At 43.5% G+C, this 20856-nt stretch overlaps 1 protein-coding gene across 1 annotated transcript in view; it reads left to right on the top strand.

Annotated features, from left to right (window-relative positions):
• The first annotated feature begins 1095 nt into the window (after positions 1 to 1095).
• The window catches only part of SDHAF3 (succinate dehydrogenase complex assembly factor 3), an 81750-nt gene continuing 61989 nt past the window's right edge, over positions 1096 to 20856 (top strand). Inside the window, exon 1 of the mRNA XM_077808067.1 lies at positions 1096 to 1603. Coding sequence (XP_077664193.1) covers positions 1421 to 1603 — 183 coding nt within the window. The 5' untranslated portion in view covers positions 1096 to 1420. The remainder of the gene's footprint in view (positions 1604 to 20856) is intronic.

Below are 20856 nucleotides of genomic sequence, written 5' to 3'. Positions count from 1 at the left end.
TTGTGGATAGTTCTCTGAAAACTTCCACTCAATGTGCAGCGGCAGTCAAAAAAGCGAACAGAATGCTGGGAATAATTAAGAAAGGGATAGATAATAGGTCAAAAGATATTGTGTTGCCTCTATATAAAGCCACATCTTGAATACTGTGTGCAGAGTTGGTTGCCCCATCTCAAAAAAGATATATTGGAATTGGAAAAGGTTCAGAAAAGGGCCACAAAAATGATTAAGGGTATGGAACGGCTTCCATATGAGGAGAGATTAATAAAACTGGAACTTTTCAGCTTGGAAAAGAGACGGCTAAGGGGAGATATGATTGAGGTCTCTAAAATCATGACTGGTGTAGAAAAAGTAGATAAGGAAGTGTTGTTTACTCCTTATCATAATACAAGAACTGGAAGTCACCAAATGAAATTAATAGGCAGCAGGTTTAAAACAAATAAAAGGAAATATTTCTACACACAATGCACAGTCAACCTGTGGAACTTTTTGCTACAGGATGTTGTGAGGGCCAAGACTATAACAGGGTTCAAAAAAGAACTAGATAAATTCATGGAGGAAAGGTCCATCAATGGCTATTCGCCAGGATGGGCAGGGACGGTGTCCCTAGCCTCTGTTTGCCAGAGAGTGGGAATGAGCAACAGGGGATGGATCACTTGATGATTCCCTGACCTGTCCATTCCCTCTGGGACACCTGGCACCGGCCACTGTCAGAAGACGGGATACTGGGCTAGATGGACCTTTGGTCTGACCCAGTAGGGCTGTTCTTGTGTTATGCCCTTTCCAGGTCCATCAGTAATCTCCACGCATGGGGCATAATTAAGCAAAACCTCCCCCTCCCAACTCTGCAACCAGAGGTAGAAGGGCAGGGGAGGCAGAGCCACCCTTGGCCTATTATACCCGCAACCCATGGCTGGTGGATTCTTACTTATGTGGCTCCAGAGGCTCAGGCCGCCCCACAGAGATAGTGGTTGTAGCCCCAGCCAGGGAGCCTCCATACGAGAGCATGGGGGCGCCTGAGTGCGCTGGGCTGGGGACTCCCGGGGCTCCGCTGCCCCTGCTCCGCCAGGGGGCGTCCCGCCCCGACGGCTGGTAGCGGCTGGGGGCGAGAGAGCCCCTGAGCTCGGCCGGGCCGGCTTGCGGGGAGTCGCTGATCCACCCCCCGGCCTGGCGGCTCCCGCTCCCTGCGGGCCCAGGGCCAGGCGGGGCGTCCCGGCTGGGGAAGAGCCCGACGCGCCGCGTCCCGCCCCCCGGTGCCACCGCCTCAAAGCTCCGGCGTGCGAGCGCTTCTCTCCGCGCCCCGCTGCCCCTCCCCCCGGGGAGCTTCTCCGGGGCCTGCGGCTGCCCTAGCACCACCCCAGCCCGCCCGCTGCACTGACCGGCCCGCCCCTGCTGCTGAGCGCAGCCCGCTGTACTCCCAGCCATGCCGGGCCCTCTCGCCCCGCACGTGTCCCGAGTGCGGGCTCTGTACCGGCGGATCCTGCTGCTGCACCGGGCGCTGCCGCTGGAGCTGAAGGCGCTGGGCGATGAGTACGTGAAGGAGGAGTTCCGGAGGCACCGCTCGGTCGGGCCTGCTGATGCCCAGCGCTTCCTGCGGGAATGGGAGGCAAGTGCCCTAGGACAAGCCTCACCCCCCCCCCACCCCGCCGCTGCTGGGGGGGCTGCGGGCCATCCAGCTCCTCCCTCACCTCGGTGTTGCCTTCGGGCCCTGCCTCGGCTGCATCCGTCAGCTCGCAGCCTGGGGCTAAGGCCGGGGATGGGGAGTCAGGAGATCTGGGCTGTGCTCTGACTTACTGCTTGGCGTGACCTGGCCTGGGGGAGTCTCTAGGCCCAATATTTTCAAAAGTAGCTGCTGAGCACCTGCAGCTCCCAGTGACCTCATTGTAGAAAATTTAGGGCTTAATTTCTCTCCGCCTCAGGCCTTCCCTGCATAGTATGGAAGCTGTGATGTTTAGACACCTCTGCAAAGTACCCTGAGAACTGCAGATTTTTTTTTTTTAAAAAGCTTATAAGTGTAACCTATTTATTATTGTATACTAACCTCCAACAACCTCAGCACAAGGTTAAGGGATACCCATGATAATAGGCTTCTCTCTGCGCAGGCTTCTCTCTGCGTGGCACCAGACTGGTAGAACTCTCATAGCGCTTAAGGTTTTTGGCTGGGGTCGGGGGAGTAGTAGCAGACCTCCTACTAACTGTCATGTCCCTCTCTCCCCCCCCCCCCCCCAATTTTCCATTCAGTTTACCCTTCACCACAAGATGCTCTCACTGGCCAGTTCTCCAGCTGTCCCCAGATCCCAACAATGCCTTGTCAGGTATTCTCTTGTATGCCTAACCTTTCCAATTAGCTAGATCTGAGACTGTGCTGTAAATATTAGAGGTCCGTGCCTTGGGCATTTTGGCACTCTACTCCAATATTGGCATCTGGACACACTGGGGGCTTTAGTGCTTGAAGTTGGTGGTATGGAGCTCTGGTTCATTGTGTGAAGCAGAGCCTCCGTAGAAAAGGCCAAGGCATGAAACACCAAGAGAGGTCTAACAGCTTCTCAAAGCCCATGACTCCTGGCTTGAATGTGTAGGTCTCTGGGCATCCTTATGCATTCATGAGCTCAAAGCGGGCATGGGGCAGAGTTTCCTGATATTGGTATGTGTAGTGGTCTGTCACAATTATTCTTAGTCCTGGCACATCTGCCACAAAACCCATAGTACCTTTGAGGCATTCCTCTGACCCTGCATTGGCAGAGGTAGGATCTCTTGATGCATTGGAGTGTTTTTTATGCTAAGGCTGATGCTCATGCAGCAAGAGTCTGTTTTTCCCAGGTAGGAAGTCTTGACAATGATGATCTAGCACCTCTTACGCTGTGGATTTCACAAAGCAGATAAGATGCTTAGAACCCCTCCATCACCTAGACAGTTCCAGCTGTGTAAATGAGGGCAGACTGAGTATCAGGGTGATAAAGGCTGTTCTTTGGACTCAGGTGAGCAAGAGGACTAATTTTATGCCAGATAATTTCTGCGGTAGAGGAACACACCAATGCCTACAAGAGAGGAGCACAACTTTCTCCAGTTCTTATAGAAGCGGACTAAACAAATGCATTTTAATTGAAACTGGTCCAAAAATTTGCTAAGTCCCCAGTTGAAGTACGTAGCCCAGGATACTCTTGCATCCTATTTTGGACCAGCAACTGAAGAAGGTGTAGCAGACCTCTCATGCAACTGACCAAGCCTGGAAGACAGCCAATGAAAAAAATATTTTCTTTGTGAGGGTGATCCCAGCTATCTAACTGTCTGGAGTGACTCAAGAGCAAGAGTACCAACCTCAGGGCAGCACCAACCCCCCAAATTGGTCATGAGTTCTAGACTTAGGTGTCACCAACCAATTATCAAGTATAAACTCTGAGGCACTACAAGAGCCTTAACACAGGGTCACAGACAGTTCTCTTGGGTACTCTCTCTGTGTTACCACCCGGATAAGCCTACCTTTGTGCTAGATGGTACGTTACATCAAGAGTCACAGCAATATTCAGAAGGGGCCTCTCCTTCTGCCCCTCCACCCCCACGAACATGATACAGTTCTGTGGTGACCTAGAATCCTATTTTCGACGTCTCCGACTCAAGGAATATTTCCAAAATACCTCTGAACAACATACTAATCCACAGAGGTTTCCCTACCAACACTACAGAAAGAAGGATTCTAGGTGGACTCCTCCTGAAGGTCGAAACAGCAGACTGGACTTCTACATAGAGTGCTTCCGCCGACGTGCACGGGCTGAAATTGTGGAAAAGCAGCATCACTTGCCCCATAACCTCAGCCATGCGGAACACAATGCCATCCACAGCCTCAGAAACAACTCTGACATCATAATCAAAAAGGCTGACAAAGGAGGTGCTGTTGTCATCATGAATAGGTCGGAATATGAACAAGAGGCTGCTCGGCAGCTCTCCAACACGAGTTTCTACAAGCCATTACCCTATGATCCCACTGAGAGTTACCAAAAGCAACTACAGCATTTGCTCAAGAAACTTCCTGAAAAAGCACAAGATCAAATCCGCACGGACACACCCCTGGAACCCCGACCTGGGATATTCTATCTACTACCCAAGATCCATAAACCTGGAACTCCTGGGCGCCCCATCATTTCAGGCATTGGCACCCTGACAGCAGGATTGTCTGGCTATGTAGACTCCCTCCTCAGGCCCTATGCTACCAGCACTCCCAGCTATCTTCGAGACACCACTGACTTCCTGGGGAAACTTCAATCCATCGGTGATCTTCCTGATAACACCATCCTGGCCACTATGGATGTAGAAGCCCTCTACACCAACATTCCACACAAAGATGGACTACAAGCCGTCAGGAACACTATCCCCGATAATGTCACGGCTAACCTGGTGGCTGAACTTTGTGACTTTGTCCTTACCCATAACTATTTCACATTTGGGGACAATGTATACCTTCAGATCAGTGGCACTGCTATGGGTACCCGCATGGCCCCACAGTATGCCAACATTTTTATGGCTGATTTAGAACAACGCTTCCTCAGCTCTCGTCCCCTAAAGCCCCTACTCTACTTGCGCTATATTGATGACATCTTCATCATTTGGACCCATGGAAAAGAAGCCCTTGAGGAATTCCACCATGATTTCAACAATTTCCATCCCACCACCAACCTCAGCCTGGTCCAGTCCACACAAGAGATCCACTTCCTGGACACTACAGTGCTAATAAACAATGGTCACATAAACACCACCCTATACCGGAAACCTACTGACTGCTATTCCTACCTGCATGCCTCCAGCTTTCACCCTGACCACACCACACGATCCATCGTCTACAGCCAAGCTCTGCGATACAACCGCATTTGCTCCAACCCCTCAGACAGAGACAAACACCTACAAGATCTCTATCAAGCTTTCTTACAACTACAATACCCACCTGCAGAAGTAAAGCAACAGATTGATAGAGCCAGAAGAGTTCCCAGAAGTTACCTACTACAGGACAGGCCTAACAAAGAAAATAACAGAACGCCACTAGTCGTCACCTTCAGCCCCCAACTAAAACCCCTCCAACGCATTATTAAGGATCTACAACCTATCCTGAAGGATGACCCAACACTCTCACAAATCTTGGGAGACAGGCCAGTCCTTGCCTACAGACAGCCCCGCAACCTGAAGCAAATACTCACCAACAACCACATACCACACAACAGAACCACTAACCCAGGAACTTATCCTTGCAACAAAGCCCGTTGCCAATTGTGCCCACATATCTATTCAGGGGACACCATCACAGGGCCTAATAACATCAGCCACACTATCAGAGGCTCGTTCACCTGCACATCCACCAATGTGATATATGCCATCATGTGCCAGCAATGCCCCTCTGCCATGTACATCGGTCAAACTGGACAGTCTCTACGTAAAAGAATAAATGGACACAAATCAGATGTCAAGAATTATAACATTCATAAACCAGTCGGAGAACACTTCAATCTCTCTGGTCACGCAATCACAGACATGAAGGTCGCTATCTTAAAACAAAAAAACTTCAAATCCAGACTCCAGCGAGAAACTGCTGAATTGGAATTCATTTGCAAATTGGATACTATTAATTTAGGCTTAAATAGAGACTGGGAGTGGCTAAGTCATTATGCAAGGTAGCCTATTTCCTCTTGTTTTTTCCTACTCCCCCCCCCCTCCCCCCAGATGTTCTGGTTTAACTTGGATTTAAACTTGGAGAGTGGTCAGTTTGGATGAGCTATTACCAGCAGGAGAGTGAGTTTGTGTGTGTATGGGGGTGGGTTTTTGGAGGGGGGTGAGGGAGTGAGAGAACCTGGATTTGTGCAGGAAATGGCCCAATTTGATTATCATGCACATTGTGTAATGAGTTGTCACTTTGGATGGGCTATCACCAGCAGGAGAGTGAATTTGTGTGGGGGCGTGGAGGGTGAGAAAACCTGGATTTGTGCTGGAAATGGCCTAACCTGATGATCACTTTAGATAAGCTATTACCAGCAGGACAGTGGGGTGGGAGGAGGTATTGTTTCATATTCTCTGTGTATATATAAAGTCTGCTGCAGTTTCCACGGTATGCATCCGATGAAGTGAGCTGTAGCTCACGAAAGCTCATGCTCAAATAAATTGGTTAGTCTCTAAGGTGCCACAAGTACTCCTTTTCTTTTTGCGAATACAGACTAACACGGCTGTTACTCTGAAACCTAGCAATATTCAGGTTACTTGTAGTCCCAAAGGACCAGTCACTTACCTCGGGTCAGTTGCACCTTAGAGCTCACACCAAAGACCGTGCTTGTAGCCAATCCTAAACTAGCTAAAGATTTATTAAATAGGAAAAGGAAACAGAGTTATTTACAAGGTTAAATCAGGTAAACATAGGTAGAGAAATAAGCTACAATCTTAAATTTCAAAAGGTAATAGTAGATTCTCTAATAAGCAAGCTCTGTATGTCCTTTAGGGCTAATCTAGGCTAAACTGCAGGGGATCACTGGCTTATGTTTAGGAACCTTGCCTCCAGGTTCCAAGCAGCAATGAGAAACAGTTCCTTCTTGTTACAGGTTTTTATTCACTTCTCCCCTTGCGCTCTGAGCTGCAAACTCATCTAATGGGAGGAATTCACTTGCATGACTCATCTTGCATCTCATGGCAGAGAGCACTCAGCAAAGTCTTTTGTTCTCTTTAATGCTCCATAGTAGTTTGTTTGGAGTTGATGGGCCTTCCCTGTTGAGCAGGACATAACACCTTCTGTTGGAGACCAGCATTTCACACTAGTTAATGTCCCTCTCCTGTCTAGTGATTTACACAGTTACTGAGGCTTACAATACAAATGCTTAAATATTATTGTATAATATGGGATACATATTATAAGTGAGAATGCATGCAGCAACTCACAAGCATTCAATAAAATCTTAACGCATTCTTATAATTCTAATATCTATTATAACAATACTATTACACAGGTGAGCCAGACTGATTCCAGTTATGGATTTGTCGGTGTTCAGTTGAGACATGGGGATCTTGGCATGAGCTGGTACCTGGTCTGTCAGCATCATACCCTCTACAGCTCTCACCCTCCTTATGTGAGTTTTGTGGAGTCAGCCATGGATAGAAGGAAGACTGTTTGTATTGATCCTGAGTATATTTAGAGGAAGGGTTTACAAGATCAGAACACCCATCTCAGTCTGAGTCAATCAGTGATATAGTCTCACATGTGGTAGGAGAGGAGGGAGTGGTGGATTAGGCCTTCTTCTGGAGGAGGACACCTTTCTCTTTGCCTTTCACTGGAAGAAAAAGCTAGTGGTTTGCTCATGGCATCAAGAAAAGACAATGTTAGCTAAAGAGATTTTCTCCACCAGCTGGGGAAGGGATGCTGCTGTACTTTTCAACAGCCTACCTCTAGTAGCAAAGGACATATTAAAGCTTATGAGACACAAAGGTTTAATGATTCTAATAGTCCCATATTGGTCTGATCAGGTTCAGAATCTGGCCTCAGTAGTCATTCAGAACTAGTACTTCTCTATCAACCTAAGAGCCATCTCTCTGACATCTTGTTCCTTTTAGGTTAGAGATCTTCAGGTATGGTATCTCTGAGCAGGTGATTTGGTCCTCCTGGCATTTCAGAAGCCATCTACAAAAAGGAGCTACAACTCCAAGTGGATAATTAAGAGTCCTCTCCAAGGTGGTCTTGAAGTTTCCACAATAGTGAGTCTGTCCTCTTGTCAATGCTCTTTTCATGACAAAGGAGGCCCTTCCTCATGAGTTTGGTTTAAAAAGGTCTTGGAATAGACCAAAACATTTAGACAGTCCATTTAACTTGTTGTTTCTTTTGTCACCAGTTCACTGGGCATGGCTGTTACTAGAGGACTATACCTGAATGAATATCTGATTGCATTTCACATTGCTAGGGACTGGCTGACCTGAAACTAGAAAGTTATGTCAATGTTCGCGCAATTCAGATGAACGCTGACCATAACCTACCTTCATGGATGTTTTCATCAGACATATGTAAAGTAGCTGCATGGTTTTCTCTCCATATGTTCACAAAGCATTATTGCATAGGCTCATCATCCAGGAGGAAATCCTGTTTTGGATTCTTGCATTTCCAAGGTGGAGAAGGCCAAACTCTTTTACCTGGAGAAGTTTTTTTTTTTTAATATCAAGATATCCCAAATTTTCATTTGTCTCACTTGTGTGGGTTTGTCTTTCTGATAATTATTTCTTTCAGCAGACTTCAATGTTATGTCCAATTATTTGATTTGTAAGAGGTCACTTGCTGCTCCTTATACTGTTTAATGCTGGACGTAATAAAAGAAGATCTCAGTTAATGCTTTTGTCACTAACCTTGTTATTGCCACTTGTTTTAATGTCTGTCTCTCTTTTTGGACATTTTTCAGTCTTTCTTTCCTGAAGTGAGAGTCCTGCACAGATGCTCTCATTAGACAGGGAAAAATACGTAATTTATAATTCTACTTCTCTAAAAGATCCTTTTTCAGGATTCTCGTTCACCTGCCCGGTTCCTGTAAGAGTCTGGAGGTTAACTTTTAACTTTTTTTAAAGACCGTTTTCTCTTACACCTTGTTTTTCATTTTTGTCTGAGGTGCACTTTTTTTATTTGTAATCTCACATTGATCATCCTGAATGGTTTTTTCTTTCTCTTAGCTTCATGTCCTGCTCAATATAAGAACGGAATAATCAGAAGGCAGCACTTTTAGAGTCAGCAGTAGAGCCATGGAATGGCTAACGGGGGGCCTGACTTGCATTTTTTATCTCACTATTGCTGACCTTAAGGGTCAAAAAACCTTGAGAGTAAGAACAGTTCCATCAGCTTTTCAGTAAGGAGTCACAGCTTGGGAGTGAGAATCCTGCAAGATATCCTTTTCAGAATTAAAAAGTAAATGGTTTTCTGATTTTCATTTCCCCATACCAACTGATAGAGCTTGAAAACTGAAAATCTTGGTCATACCTCTCAAACAGCCCATGCTACCATGGGTTTTATTTGGTAGTGAATTCTATAATTAAAGCTGTAAAACAGTTTCCTCTCATAGCTGCCTGTAGTGTACAACTTTGCGGTTTAAATTTTCCATGTTTGGTTCTTTTCCAAAAGTGACTTGGAATTTTTTTTTAACAAAATTCCTTTTAGTCCCATTGGAGTTGTAAAAATACATGGTTTTTCAGCAAAAAACCTGAATTTCAAAACCTGAAACTTAGGATGATCTTTAATGAGCACTAATGGTTTTGCAAGGCATGGGGGTGGGAACGGGAAATTGCTTTAGATTTAATAGTGTCTGTTTGAAAATGGCATAGTGCACACTTCAAGAGGGATGCATTATATGGACAGTTTGAAAAGATACCAAGGAAGATTCAGGCTTTGCCAAGCTGTTCATGTGGATCCTTTTACCTATATCTCAGTCTTCTTATTTCTCCCCCAAATTGTGTCAGTCTGAAGGTGTGATAACTAAAAATCTCACATTTATTTCACAGAGTTAAGGGACTTTTTGCACCTTAGAATGCGCTAGGACTCCCAGAGCCTTGGAATCATGAAGTAGATAATTGGACAACAGGCCCCAAAGCATTTCTTCATCATTCTCTTCCCTTGCTGGGAAACAGGTTCTCAGGCCAGTGTTATCTCTCTCTTTTTTTTTTTTTTATTCCAGTGGGATATAGGGCATCAGTCTATCCCTTGGCTGGAGGGAATAGCCCATTCAATACTAATTTCGTGGAGGCTCTAGATTAGTTCTTGAACATCCTGCAATAGTGCATCTATGAAGTGCATGTATATGGCACACTTAAAGAAGTGTGCACTAGTGGTACTAGCATATTGCTTATTACAGCTGTGCTTCTAGAAATTCTGCGTGCACCCAGCTTCTTTTCTTTTCTATTTTTTCTTTAAAAAACATCTAGAGGCATTTTTAAAACTAACAAAATCATCCAAAGCACAAGACTTGGTGGTCATGGTAGACTTCAACTACCCAGACACCTGTTGGGGAAAATAATACCGCAGGGCACAAATTATCCAACAAATTATTGGAATGTACTGGAGACAATTTTTTAGTTCTGAAGCTGGAGAAAGCTATTGGAGAGAGGCTGTTCTAGATTTGATTTTAACAAATAGGGAGGAACTGGTTGAGAATTTGAAAGTGAAAGGCAGCTTCGATGAAAGCGATCATGAAATGATGGAGTTCATGATTCTAAGGAAAGGTAGGAAGGATAATGGCACAAGAAAGATAATGGATTTCAAGAAAGCAGACTTTAGCAACCGCAGGGAGTTAGTAGGTAAGATCCCATGGGAAGCAAATCTAAGGGGAAAAACAGTTCAAGAAAGTTGGCAGTTTTTTAAAGAGACATTATTAAGGGCACAAGAGTAAACTAGCCCATTGCGTGGGAAAGATTGGAAGTATGGCAAAAGACCACACTGCCTTAACCAGGAGATCTTTCAATGATCAGAAACTCAAAAAAGAGTCCTACAAAAAGTGGAAACTAGGTCAAATTACAAAGGATTAATATAAACAAATAACACAAATATGTAGGGACAAAATTAGAAAAGCCAAGGCACAAAATGAGTTTAAACTAGCTAGAGACATAAGGGTAACAAGAAAACATTCTACAAATACATTAGATGCCAGAGGAAGACAAAGGACAGGATAGGCCAATTACTCAATGGGGGAGGAGATTGGCGGGGGCCCACGGGACGGGACAACAGAAAATGTGGAAATGGCAGATGCATTAAATGACTTTTGTTTCAGTTTTCACTGAAAAGGTTAGTAGCAACTGGACATCTATAATATAGTGAATGCCAGTGAAAATGCAATAGGTTCAGAGGCCAAAATAGGGAAAGAACAAGTTAAAAATTACTTAAGCAAGTTAGATGTCTTCAGGTCACCAGGACCTGATGAAATACATCCTAGAATGCTCAAGGAGTTGACTGAAGAGGTATCTGGGCCATTAGGGAATATCTTCAAAAAGTCATGGAAGACAGGAGAGGACTGGAAAAAGGCAAATATAGTGCCCATCTATAAAAAGAGAAATAAAGACAACCTGGGAAATTGGACCAGTCAGCTTAGCTTCAGTAATTTCCAGAAAGATAATGGAGTAAATAATTAAACAATCAATTTGCAAACACCTAAAAGATAACAAGTTGGTAAGTAACAGAACAAATCATGTCAAACTGAACTAATGGGTTTTTTTGACAGGATAACATGCTTTTGGATGCGGGGGGTGGGGGAAGAGGGGGAGATGTGGTATATCTTGACTCTTGTAAGGCTTTTGATACTGTCTTGTATGACCTTCTCATAAACAAACTAGGGAAATACAGCCTAGATGGAGCTACTCTAAGGTGGGTGCATAACTGGTTGGAAAATCATTCCCAGAGAGTAGTTATCAGTGGGTCACAGTCAAGCTGGAAGGGCATATCGAGTGGTGTCCTGCAGGGTTCAGTTCTGGGCCCAATTCTATTCAATATCTTCATCAGTGATTTAGATAATGGCATAGAGAGTACACTTATAAAGTTTGTGGGCGATACCAAGCTGGGAGGGGTTGCAAGTGCTTTGGTGGATAGGATTAAAAATCAAAATTATCTGGAAAACTGGAGAAACGGTCTGAAGAAAATAGGACAAAAGTCAATAAGGACAAAATGCAAAGTACTCTATTTAGGAAGGAACAAATAGTTGCACACATACAGAATGGGAATGACTGCTTAGGGTGGATTACTGCAGAAAGGGATCTGGGGGTCAGAGTGCATCACAAGTTAAATATGATTCAACAGCGTAATGTTGTTGCAAAAAAAGCTAACATTCTGGGATGTATTAGCAGGAGTATTGTAAGCAAGACACGAGAAGTAATTCTTTTGCTGTACTCCACACTGATTATACCGCAGATGGAGTATTGTGTCTACTTCTGGGTACCAGAAGGAAGGATGTGGACAAATTGGAGAAAGTCCAGAGAAGAGCAACAAAAATGATTAAAGGTCTAGAAAACATGACCTATGAGGGAAGATTGAAAATATTGGGTTTGTTTGGTTTGGAGAAGAGAAGACTAAGGGGAGACATATCAGTTTTCAAGTACATAAAAGGTTGTTAGAAGGAGAAGAAAAACATTCTCTTTAACCTCTTGAGTATAGGACAAGAAGCAATAGGCTTAAATTGCAGCAACGGTAGTTTAGGCTGGACATTAGGAAAAACTTCTTAACTGTTAGGGTGGTTAAGCACTGGAATAAATAGTCCAGGGAGGTTGTGGAATCTCCATTGCAGTTTTTTAAGAGCAGGTTAGACAAACACCTGTCAGGAATAGTTTAGAATACTTAGTCCTGCCGTGAGTGCAGGGGACTGGACTAGATGACCTCTTGAGGTCCTTTCCAGGCCTACGATTCTATTAAATGCTAGATAGTGTGTCAAAGCAATTTTGAAGTTTCACAATTAAAATGGTGTAATAGTTAAGTTTCTTACAGTAACATTAACTTGGCATGTTGCATATGTGAAGTGTTTTTATTCCTGATTTTCTTGTTAGATGTATAGCTTACTGTTGCACAAATACAATTTTAATTCCTGGACAGGCTTTTTCCTCACTCTCTACACACTGTACAAGATGCATATTGCAATGTGGTTCGATATATTGTATTAATGGAGAGAGAGAATGTGTGATCCTATAATTAAATATTGTATCTGAATGTAAGCACATGAGAGCTGAGCTAAAGTTGCAAATGTTAACTTTGTCATTTCGTGACTTTGAGTATCTAATTATGCAACCTTAATGTTCTCAGAATTTTTTTGTTTTTTTTAGTGGATTTTCCTAGGTTTTAAAAGAAATCCTTAATCTGGAACTACTTGACTTTGTGGTTGAAACTCCTATTAACTCCAAGAGAAGGCTTGGCCTTGCACCACTGAAGTCAGTAGAAGTTTTAACACTGATTTCATTCGTAGGAGGATTATGCCCACTGTGTGTATCATGCCTTATTGAGTATGTATACTGGGCCATTGATAATTGGGACTGTGGTTGTGTTGTGCCTTCTTGTTATCCAGGCTTCCTCCTGGATACTTACTAACTGTTAAAATAGCCCTGGCATTTTTGACCAAAACTTACCACTGTTCCGAACAATTTTATTGTTCTTACTTTATTATTTACATAAAAAATGCAGATTCAGGAAAGTGAGCGCATCAGGTGTTTATGTCAAGGAAATCAATCCACATAATTTAAGTTCTCTGTTTCATATTTTGGGACCATCTTTTGTAACATAGTATTTTAGGATTTTAGTTTCAGGACAGCTCTCCTTGGATATGAACCCAAATCTCAATGTGAAACTTGAACCTATGATTTTGTTCACAGGCAAGAATGCTGCCATCTTAAATATATTTGCAGAGTATAAAAAGATAAGTGAAACATTAAAGGCAGATTTTAAGACTAATTTTAAAGAAAAATGAGAGAAATGGGATCAAGTTTGAGATATAATGTCTCAATAGATAAATGAACACAGAATAACCATTGAGTTACTGTAATATTGCTGTATTTAAGGTCCTACTTCATTTGTGATATTCCAGAAATTGCAGATTCTGCAATATTAGGCTTCCACCGTAGTTTTATTTTAAATCATCTTACTTTGCACAGTCCACAATTTGCATACATTTTGAGTTTTGCAACACACTTTTTTGCCCATTTGTACTTCAAATGATCTTGGAGAGTTTTGGGATTCATCTGCAGTTCTACAGCATTTTCCAGAGTTAGCAGAGGCAGCAAAGCAATCACTACTGATCTTACCTAATTCTGTGGATGCTGAGTGTGCAACATCTCGATACAGACAAGTCTTCACAAAGCAAAGACAGGACATGAAGGAGACCCCTGTAGTGGGGTGTGCTGCAGTAATATTCAGTGCCTGTAAAATATAAATGGCTAAAGTGACTGAATTCTATAGCAGTTCTGTTAAGAATTTGTCTTCTGAATTTTATATTGCACCAGTCACTTTTTAAAAAAATGAATAAGAACATAAGAACAGCCATACTGGGTCAGACCAAAGGTCCATCTAGCCCAGTATCCTGTCTTCCGACAGTGGCCAATGCCAGGTGCCCCAGAGGGAATGAACAGAACAGGTAATCATCAAGTGATCCATCCCCTATTGCCCATTCCTAGCTTCTGGCAAACAGGCTAGGGACACCATTCCTGTCCATCCTGGCAAATAGCCATTGATGGACCTTTCCTCTGTGAATCTAGTTCTTTTTTGAACCCTATAATATAATATAGTTGCACCAAATTGTCTGGTTGTCAAAAAAAAAATAATAATGAGGAGGCATAACTGTCATGGATTCACAGGTCCCGTGCTCTGGAACAGCCCCTGGGAGAACTCCCTTCATTGTGTCATCCTTGCTCAAGGGTTGCACAAGTTCTCTGGGGTAAGCCACTTGGCTTCACTGCCTCTTGGGACTGAACTTCACAGCCTTCAGCACCTCTGCGTCACCTCATGAGTTCCCCTCAGTTAGTCCACTCGAATTGGACATCTGGGGAAGGCTTGCACACCCAAAGAGGACAATGCAGCCCGACTTCCTTAAACTGGAGTGACTCTTAGAAAGTATTGTAAAGGCAGATGGGTTTATTAGATTAAGTCCTTACGTTAGCATAAAGAACGGAGAAGTTATAGCAAAGTCCACCTGGGTCTGTCCAGAACCCTGATCTCTCATGCGCTCTCTCTCTGACCTTCCTTGAGTCTCAATCCAGAAGTGAGAGTCCTGCTTCTAGTAGCACTATACAACACTCCAAAGCCATCCTCTGTCCTTTGTTCTGATTCCTGGGAAAAACAGGTCACCTGGCCACTCAGCTCAATTCTTTGTTCTCTGGCTGGTTGTAGCTGGCTGGCTTCTTGCAGAGGGTGGGTCCCAGGGTCATCAATTGCTAGGTTACAAAAGGTCTGGGACATTGTATAGGCCCAGACAGCTAGGTGGCAGTCACACTTGGTCCCCTGGGTCTCTGCAAAGATTAAACCACCTTTTCCCACCACCTAGTTAAACATGCAGTACATAGGGGAAACTGAGGGACACACAGTATTTATATAAAATATTAAGAAAAATTCCCACTTTGTCTCAAGAACATAATAAGTGAGTGTTTATCATTCCAGCAAATTTTTTTTAAACAAATAGGTCTACTGTGGCTTTTCCAATTACAACTAAGGTCTATAATTACTATTCTACGATTTTCCATGTCTTGTCCACAACTCCGCAGCAATTATTTGAAGAACATCCCACGATTCAGGTAGGGTCTTAGCTATACTATAATTTTTACTAGAAAGAGACAAGGGTCTCTTTAGTTTGCTTAGTACAGGAATCTAGGAAGCTTGTTAAAAAAATAAATCCCTAATCTCTTAAAAAGATGTAAGTGGGTAATGAAATATTTTTATGGGAAATCTAATTTGACTTGTTTGAACTTACAAAATAGAAAAATGAACTGCTTTTTTAATGCTGTTGCATGAAACAAGGCCTCTAAGAATTAGATTAATAGAAACAGTATGTATGTAAATGTTAAATTTATAAAAATAATTAGTTGTATAATGTCATGTTATGCCTATTTATATTTTATAGCAGTGGGCTCAGATTAATGGTTTGTATCTTGAAACCCATGGGGAAGTATTAATACTAGAAGGAGATACTTCTAAAGAAAACAAGCTTTGTTAGTCAGGAACTGTAGCTCTTCAGGTGGATTCAAATGAGGCATATCAATTATTAATATACATTGCTTTCTATTTTCTAAATATTTAATATTTTAATTAAAATAATTGGTGCTCATTAACAAGAGGCAGCTGGTATAATTAGATTGATGATGATTATTGCCTGGGAATGTTATGAATGTTGGCAGAGCTGATAAGTAATTTAGCTCAACCTCTAAATTGTACAATAATTGATGGGTATGTATTGCTTAAAAACAAATAATAACAAGCTAATATTAATTACCAAACTGGTTGGGTTACAAATTATGGGTTAGTGTTGTTACAGCAGAAAATTCAGCTGCATCTTTTTTTATTCACTTCTAAGACATTTGAATTGTCCTCCTCCAATCCTTAAGGCTGCCATGTTACGAGGACCAGTCCTCTAGCTAAGAAGGTTTAGGCTGTCTTGGGGCTACAGAGAATCACTAAAGAGTGACAAGAGAGTCCATCTTCCTAATAGGCTAAATAAATTGCCTCTACCAGTTTCTAGCCATTGTTAGCCCTGGAGCACTGGATTTTGACAGCCTTTCTATGAGCTACCACGTGACTGAAATTGATTCAGAGTTATGCTTTACCATAGTGTGCTTGGCTCATTGAAAAAGGGAGATGCTTACATTGCTCTCTAGTAACACATGAAGGCATTCAGGAGCTGTGGAAAACATAATTCCAACTATACATATAAAATGATGGGGTCTAAATTAGCTGTCAAGAAAGAGATCTTGGAGTCATTGTAGATAGTTCTCTGAAAACATCCACTCAGTGGGCAGCGGCAGCCAATGTTGGGAATCATTAGGAAAGGGATAGCTAATAAGACAGAAAATATCATATTGCCTCTATATAAATCCATGGTACACCCACCTCTTGAATACTGCATGCAGATGTGGTCACCCCATCTCCAAAAAGATATGTTGGAATTGGAAAAGGTACAGAAAAGGACAACAAAAATTATTAGGAGTATGGAACAGTTTTTTGTATGAGGAGAGATTAATAAGACCAGGACTTCTCAGCTTGGAAAAGAGACAACAAAGGGGGGATATGATGGAGGTCTATAAAATCATTTCTGGTATGGAGAAAGTAAATGAGGAAGTGTGTTATGAGAAGGAGTAAATAATGAGAACTAGGGTTCACCAAATGAAATTAATAGGCATAGGGTTACCAGGCATTCAATTTTCAACCGGAACGCCTGGTTGAAAAGGGACCCTGGCGGCTCCAGTCAGCACTGCTGACCGGTCCATTTAAAAGTCCAGCTGGCCACTCTCAGTGGGGCAGGCAGGGTGCCTGCCAGCTCCACATGGCTCCTGGAAAGCTGCTGGCATCTTCCTCCAGGTCCTAGGCGTAGGGGTGGCAACAGGGGCTCTACACGCTGCCCCATTCTCGAGCATTGCCTCTGCAGCTCCCATTGGGTGGGAACTGTGGCCAATGGGAGCTGCGGGGGCAGTGCCCGCAAGCAGAGGCAGCGTGTAGAGCCGCCTGGCTCCACGTCCGCCTAGGAGCCAGAGGGAGATGCCGGCAGCTTCTGGGAGCCACCTGAAGTAAGCACCGCCTGGAGCCCTCATCCCCTCCCGCACCCCAACCTCCTGCCCCAGCCCTAAGGCCCCTCCCGTACTCCAAACCTCTTGGCCCCAGCCTAGAGCCCACTGCGACACCCCAAACCCCTCATGCAAAGCCCCGCCCCAGAGTCTGCCCAAGCTGGAGCTCTCACCTCCCCGAACCCCGTGCCCCAGCCCAGAGCTTCCTCCTGCACCCTGAACCTCTCATTTCTATCCCCATCCTGGAGCCTGCACCGCCAAATAGAAAGTTGCAACCCTAAATAGGCAGCAGGTTTAAAACAAACAATAGGAAGTATTTCTTCACACAGTCAAGGTGTGGAACTCTTTGCCAGAGGATGTTGTGAAGGCCAAGACTATAACAGGGTTCAAAAAAGAACTAGATAAGTTTTATGGAGGATGGGTCCATCAATGGCAAGGATGGGCAGGGATGCAAAACCATGCTCTGAAGTATCCCTAACCTCTGTTTGCCAGAAGCTGGGAATGGGCAACAGGGGATGGATCACTTGATGATTATGTGTTCAGTTCGTTTCCTCTGAAGCACGTGGCATTGGCCACTGTCAGAAGACAGGATACTGGGCTAGATAGACCATTGGTCTGACTCAGTGTGGCTGTTCTTATGTTCTGGAGGGGCTGGTCATTTAGACAGAATGCCTCTAGGATTATTAATTGTTCTGTTTAGTTTTTCTCATGAATGTTGTCACTGACAGATAAAAGCTCTCATAAATCAATGTTATTTAATCAGATTCATTTCCAAACTGTTGATATGACTCAAGATGTTGGGTTTATTTACTTATTTTTTACATACTGGATGACTGCAGGATGTGGTTTTAGGGATTTTATAATATTTTACAGAACATAAATTAAATGCTGCTATTCACACACACTGTCTGATGTTCTGCAGGGTCTGCCTTTAATATTGGCCTCATATGATCTTGATGTGACTTCCGCTAAGTTCAGTGGGTTTTGGATTGGGCACTATATTAAGTAACATGTGAAAGGCCCCATCCAGCTTCCTCCCTGTCAATGACTGGGTCTCCTACTTTCACGTAACCACAACATCATTTCCTGTTTCTGAACTCCTTGGGCTGGTGTGATTCTCCCTACGTCACTTTCACTTGTTCTTAAGGTCTTTGCCCACCCACAAATGGACTGAGATTTGAGAGGTGAAACTGAAAAACAATTTTTCAGGTGATGGTTGAGGAAGAGCATTTAGGGGACTGAGCTTCCGCTATCATCTGTGAATGCTGGAATCAACCTGGGCTATGAATGGGAAATCTGGGGTGCCTGTTTGATTGTCCCTCAGCAACTGTATTGGATATATAAGCTTAAGACTGCTGCTACCTTTTTGTATTCTGCTGTAAGTGGCAATGAAGTACATTGATTAGATGATCTGGTCTTTGTCTAACTTTCAAAAATCTATTACATTGTTAAATATGATTTTTGAGGCATTTGTCATTTCAGATTTTAATAAAAATTGTGACCTAAGATTCAGGAGTGCTATTTCATTGACATAGTCGAAAGGTCACTAAAAACCAATTCTGCTGTATCTGGCAATGTTGCATTATGTGGATCAAAAACTATTTATTAAAAGTAAATTCCTATTGCTGCTGATAACCTTAACCCTAACTTAGAGTGTTCAGTGGGCATTTGGTTGTAAGGATCACATTGGAAACTGTTTCCTTAGGGTTTTTTTTGTATTTCTCAAAGTCAGAAAAGACTTTTCTCATTCATTTGAGTGTCTTTAGTTGTAGCTGATGAATGAGAGAGCTTGTGAGAATCAGACATGACCGCAGATAGGAAATCAGGATGCTGTTCTGACTGTCAGGCTAGATGTGTGTGGTGTGGCTGCAGTGACTTCCCTTAATCCGCTTGATCTGCTTTGGCATTAAATGCTTAGTCTTATTCACTCTCTGTGCAAGGCAGAGAGTTTGTTTTTTCTGCATCTTTTTGATTTGGGAAGTTTCCATAAAACAGCATTGAGGTGTAGTGATCATTTGGATAGAACAGCGGTGGGCAAACTTTTTGGCCCCGAGGGCCACATCTAAGTATGGAAATTGTATGGTGGGCCATGAATGTTCATGAAATTGGGGTTGGGGTGCGGGAGGGGGTGAGAGCTCCAGCTGGGGGTGCGGGCTCTGCGGTGGGGCCAGAAATGAGGAGTTCAGGGTGCGGGAGGGGGCTCTGGTCTGGGGCAGGGGGTTGGGGTGCAGGTGGGTGGGACTGAGGGGTTTGGAAGGCAGGAGGGGGATCAGGGCTGGGCAAGGGATTGGGCGTCAGGGGTGCAGGCTCCGGACGGTGCTTACCGCAAGCAGCTCCCTGGAAGCAGCAGCATGTCCCCCCTCTGGCTTCTACACGGAGGCGTGGCCAGGCAGCTCTGCGCGCTGCCCTGTCTGCAGGCACCGCCCCTGCAGCTCCCATTGGCCCCATTTGCTGGCCAATGGGAGCTGTGGGGTTGGCGCTTGGGGCAGGCGCAGCATTCGGAGCCCCCGGGCAGCCCCTAGGCATAGGAACCGGATAGATGTGCCACTGCTTCCGGGAGCCACGCAGAGCAAACCCCCAAGCCCACTCCCCGGCAGGAGCTTGAGGGCCAGATTAAAACGTCTGAAGGCTGGGCTGTAGTTTGCCCACCCCTGGGATAGAACAATCAAAATGAAGGTTCCCCAGACAGATTTGTAAAACAGGATTCCATTGTAATATAGCCTTAAAATTTCATGGCCCCATTCTCATTCTACCGGTGCTGCCTCCAAATCTAGAAAAACACAAGCCCCGTTAGGGCCCTTAGTCAAGAATCCTTATCATATAGTGGAATCTTGTCTTTCAGAGAGAATTGGAATGATCTGTGAGTATACCCAGTAGATGAATTTGTATGTGTGTGGTACACATCTGTCGTGGGAAGAAGCATTTGGTACCTCTCATTTGGAAAGTGACATCATTCTCTTTTAGATTAGTCTTTCCACTACTGAGGTCGGTAATTTTTGTGTTTTTCTTTGTTCACATGGATATGGTATAATGTTTGATTAGCTTCTTTTGTTAACTCTGTTATATGTAAATACAGTGCCATTTCCCCTGCATTCCAATAATGGCGTGGTCTTGAGTTAATGGAAAATGAGACTTAAAGGAGGATATGAGATGGGTATTTGGTACAGGCCTTTACTGCATTTTCCAAGTTCAAGATGGCATGGGCAATACCATTAGTATTTTTAACACTGCTGCCATATTGCTATAACACTTACTGTTTTTGTTGTTAATATATGAATTTTAAAGCTTACCCTATAGTTGTACCTGCGTGATCTTATGTCTAAATATTTAATGCTTTCAGTAACAACAGTGAAAATATCAAGAGTCATACTATTACTAACACATTATTTAAAAAAATTGTAGTTTAAGTACAGAATTATGTCCTGGAACCCATTTATTCATCTGTGGATGATCCCTACTTCTCTCATAAATACAGTTTAGTAATAGCCAACACATGATTAGGTCTCTCAAAAGAATATTATAATGAACACATTTGTTATAATCAGCATTAAAAAGAATATGAAGTTATCTTTTAAAAGATAATTTAGGCCTCCACCTAGTGGTGGTAGGGTATTCTGTCCAACAGAAATGAGACAA

This window comes from Eretmochelys imbricata, chromosome 2 (assembly GCF_965152235.1).
Source record: "Eretmochelys imbricata isolate rEreImb1 chromosome 2, rEreImb1.hap1, whole genome shotgun sequence".
Lineage (NCBI taxonomy): Eukaryota > Metazoa > Chordata > Testudines > Cheloniidae > Eretmochelys > Eretmochelys imbricata.
The sequence above is the reverse complement of the archived record's forward strand: the minus strand, read 5'-3'. Positions and strand labels throughout refer to the sequence as shown.